Source organism: Panthera pardus, unplaced genomic scaffold, assembly GCF_024362965.1.
Source record: "Panthera pardus isolate Hobbes unplaced genomic scaffold, ASM2436296v1 HiC_scaffold_8, whole genome shotgun sequence".
In the NCBI taxonomy this organism is placed as follows: Eukaryota; Metazoa; Chordata; class Mammalia; order Carnivora; family Felidae; genus Panthera; species Panthera pardus.
This window is the reverse complement of record NW_026527013.1, coordinates 4,745,068-4,748,943: the sequence shown is the minus strand read 5'-3', so window position 1 is coordinate 4,748,943 and position 3,876 is coordinate 4,745,068. Positions and strand designations below refer to the sequence as shown.

The following is a 3,876-nucleotide window of genomic DNA, read 5'->3' as shown; positions in this document are numbered from 1 at the left end:
AGCCGACCTGAAGCATTTGCAGGCAGATGCCTCTTGGCTGATTTTAAGTTACCAGCGTGAGGTCACGGAACACAGTCGGCAAGCCAGGTCCTGCAGAATGGCGTTCCACGACACCTCCGCCAGATACAAGAAGTAGGTGACTTCAGGAGCCCAAATAATAATAAGATGGGAAAGAAATCCCTAAAGTATAGGATAGTTAGGTCTCATAGAAGGTAACTCATGCTGCCTGGCATGCAACAAAGCCTCAATATTTCGTAGTCATTAAGTTTGTAAGTATTGTTTAACCCCGTGCCACGCCCCACCTCATGCCCCCCACGTGGTCTGGTCATACGGGGTCGCACGCCGTCATGGTTAACAGGGTCAAGCGGGCATACCTGACGGCCAGCTTGGCAAAAGCTGGGCTATCTGGCCTGCTCAGGGCCGCGTCCCCAACATCTCAAACAGTGCCTGACGACACAGGAGATGCTCAAAACAAACTCCATGCGTGAAGGTCACACAGCGTAGTCACACGGACCCCCAAAGACCAGCCCCTCGAAAGCCGCAGCAGGGCTGTGGATGAGTCTTTATTTCTCACATATTGACATAAATAGTTGTTTTTTCCTGTTGTTTGCTGCTCTGTCTCCAGCCCTGCACAGGGCCTGGCATATAGAAGATGTTCAATAAATATACATTGAATGGATTAATACAGTGGACTAATATAAAGTACGCCGTTGAGCTCAGGCTCAGAATAAATACCAAAAGTTCGACTTGAGGCAGGAGTGGGAGAGAGTCCCATTGGAGAGTCCTCGAGGAGGGGGTCAGCAGCGGGGACCCCTGCCAAGCCGGGTGAGGTAGAGTGGCCGGGCGTCACCAAGAGCCCCGGTGAAAGAAGGCAGCATTCATTCTCTGTCCGGCGGGGGGTACCCGGGCCCAGTGTCAATGGGCCATGGCGGCAGGGAGAGTCCAGCAGGGACTTTGGTGGCCACTCGGAAGAGGCCCAAGATCGTGGCGCCCTGCGCAAGCTGCCAGGCAGGGTGTGCCCCCGCCTCTGCGCGCAGGTGAACGCCCAGGCGCTGGCCTGGGCCCAGGTGCAGCAGGCTGCTTCGGAAACCAGAGGCCGAGTCCGGGGCTTTGGAGGATGGAGGCGGCAGGTCCAAGGTCAGGGCCAGGGCCGCAGCCCCAGCGCCCAGGGGCTGCAGGTGCAGGGCAACGGAGACAGAGCCCGAGCCGAAGCTGGATACCACCCGCTGCAGCTTCAGGTGCAAGAAAACATAGTAGACGCCAGGCTCTGCCACCATCAGCTCCCGCGAGTGCTGGTCGTAGCTCAGGCCGGGCCCCAGGAACACCCCTGCCAGGGCTGGGTCGCTGTACCAGCGCAGGGGCCCTTCAGTCAGCTGTACTGAAGGAGGGAGGAAGAAGAGGGGAGGTTGGCTGAGCACTGCTGGGGGGCAGAGGTGCAGGCCTGGGGAGGGGCGCTGGGGAGGTCTTGGAAGGAAGAGGTTCCCAGAGGGAGGTGAGGCTGGTAAGGGAAGGAAGGGGTTTGGCCAGGGAGGGCAGGGGGGGATCTGAGGGGCAGGGGGAGGCGCCTCAGAGAGGGAGGAGGTGGAGGGAGAGGTGGTGGGGGGAGGGTCTCAGGAAGCGGGAGAAGACAGAGGGGAAGGGTGGGGAGGAGAGTCTGAAAGGGGGAGGGGGAGGGGAAGGGGGAGGGAGGGAAGAATAGGGAGGAAGCGTCTGGAAGGGGAAAGAGGTTAGAAGGAGGTCTCCAGAAGCAGCAAAGGGAACCGGGGGAGAAGGAGAGGAAAGTCAGGACCTCGGGGAACCCAGTGGGAGAGACAAGAGCAGGCTGGGGTCTGTGGGATCAAGCCACAGGTGCCACGGCAGGGGTGGGGGTGCGGGCGTCTGAGGTAGGCACATTTGGAGGTCAGAAGAAGAAAAGCGGCACCCAGAGAGGGTCATGGGAAGGTCAGAAAGACAGAGAAGGTTCAAAGAGGTGAGGGGACAGCTCTTAGAGAGTGGGGGGAAGAGGGCCAGATGGGGGGAGTGGAGGCCTCCCTCTCCCGAGGGTTCCTCAGCCTCCTGGCCACCCCCGGCCCCCACGCCCCCCCCCCCAAGGGAATGACGCAGGACACTCACCATCTTGGGCCACCAGCTGCGCGAACACGGCCTGCGAAGAGGAAAGGCGGAAAGTGGGATGCAGGCCCCCCCCTCCCGCTGCCGCAGTCCCGGGAGAGCGGGGGAGGGGGGTCCCCGGGGTCCGCGCAGGCCTTGAGCCCCCCGCCCTCGCCCCGCCGCGGGCTCCAAACGTTCAGCAGGAGCGCACACGCACACCCCAGGCTGGTGGCTCAAGCTGGCCCCAAGCCCTGGGGTCTGCCCGGGCAGAACCTCGTGGTTCAGTAAAGAGGAGAGGAACCCTCCGGGGGCCCCCTGGGGAGGGACAGGGGGATACCCCAAGGGTGCGGGAGAAAAACCGAGGTCCTCCGGGAGCTGAGAAAGAGCCTGAGTCCCCTCAGCGGTTCGAGGTGACTAGCCCTCGGGGTCCGGGGCCCGGGATGCAGACGGGGTGCCGCCGGGAGGGGCCCCCGCGAAGTCCTGCGGAAGCAAGGGGTGCGCTCGGGGGCCCCGGGGCTGGGGCGCATCTCACCTGCGGAGAGTCGGGGAGGCGGGCGCGGGCGTCGGGCGGCTGCTCGGGGACGCGGGGGAGGCTGGGGCCGGGCGCCGCGGAGGCCGCGGGCGCGACCCAGGCGCTGAGCCAGCAGGCGGCGCAGGTGCCGGCGAGCAGCAGCAGCAGCAGCGCGACGCTGAGGGCCCAGGGCAGCGGGCGGCAGGCGGGGCCGGGGGGCGCGGGCGGCCGCTGGGCCTCGGGGTCCGGGACGGCGTCGGCGCGGGGGCACATGGCCGGCGGCGAGCGGCTGCAGCCGGGCCCGGGGCGCCGCGCTTTATAGCGACCCTCCGGAAGCCGCGTTTTCCGGGGCGGGGCGGGTGGGGATCCCGGCGTCCCGCCCCCCTCGGCCTTCCGTGCGAAGTTTCCCTAACTTTCTCTTCTCTGAATCTCCACTCTCCTTCTCCTTTCTCGCCCTCCGAGGGCCAGCCCGCCGTTTCCTCTTCGTCCCTACTTGTCTCCCGTGCCTCCCGGCGATCTCTCTCCGCCTCTCTGTCTCTCTGGGTGTCTCTTTGTACCTCTGCACCGCCTCTTTTCCCTGTGCCCCTCTCGCTCGCTCTTTAACTGACCACTGTCTCCGTAGGAGGTCGCGCGGGATCTTTCCGTCTCTCGGCCTCATTATTTCCGTGCGTCTGCTTCTGTCTCCCCGTGACTCCCCCTGTCTCTCTAGGCCTCTGCCTCTCTGATTTTCTGTTTCCCAGTCTCTGTCTCTTTCCCTTCCTTCTTGCCACTCCCTAGGCCCTCGCCCCGCAGCGCTCCCCTAAATCCAGCATATCTGCGGAGGGGTCAGAGGACAGCCAGCCCTCCCCCCCCCCCCCCCACAACCCTCCCTCACCTTCCCGGGGAGCCTTGGGCCTTCCCCATCTTGCCCCCACCCACCCACCTGGGCGCTTCCCGGCAGGGGCCCCCTCTGGACCCCGCAGGCAGAAGGCTGGAGAGTCCAGGTAGAGAAATCCCCCTTGTAGGGAAGAGCCAGCCCTGGCTAAAGCAGAGGAAACTCAAATTTCCCATTCGCTGTCCCTGGTAGAGGCGGAGGCGGAGGCGGAGGCGGGAGGAGGAGCGGAGCAGGGGCCAAAACTCGGCCCCAAAAGAGGAAGCCACCGTTCATTAAGAGACGGGCGGCCCTGGAAAAGTCCTGAGCTCCTACAAAAGCCCTGCTCTGCCCTGACCGGCCCGGCCCGGGTGGCCACGCCAATCCTCTGACCCTCTGCAGGCCTCACTTTCCCTGTGGGAACTGG

General features: G+C 64.2%; 1 protein-coding gene across 1 annotated transcript; it reads right to left on the bottom strand.

Moving 5' to 3' along the window:
- Window positions 1-590: 590 nt before the first annotated feature.
- On the bottom strand, window positions 591-3,425 carry TNFSF9 (TNF superfamily member 9). The gene is made up of 3 exons (XM_019430844.2): window positions 2,621-3,425; window positions 2,113-2,143; window positions 591-1,378 (listed from the first exon to the last, which is right to left on the bottom strand). The coding sequence occupies exons 1-3, from the start codon at window positions 2,870-2,872 to the stop codon at window positions 879-881; spliced, it is 783 nt and encodes a 260-aa protein (XP_019286389.1). The 5' UTR covers window positions 2,873-3,425; the 3' UTR covers window positions 591-878.
- Between the last annotated feature and the right edge of the window lie 451 nt (window positions 3,426-3,876).

Excerpts from the sequence above, each read along its gene's own strand:
- TNFSF9 (XM_019430844.2), bottom strand. The coding sequence starts at position 2,872 with ATGTGCCCCCGCGCCGACGCCGTCCCGGACCCCGAGGCCCAGCGGCCG. Across the intron at positions 2,144-2,620 it reads GCCTCCCCGACTCTCCGCAG|GCCGTGTTCGCGCAGCTGGT; the intron begins GTGAGATGCGCC and ends TCCTCTTCGCAG. Across the intron at positions 1,379-2,112 it reads GCAGCTGGTGGCCCAAGATG|TACAGCTGACTGAAGGGCCC; the intron begins GTGAGTGTCCTG and ends TCCCTCCTTCAG.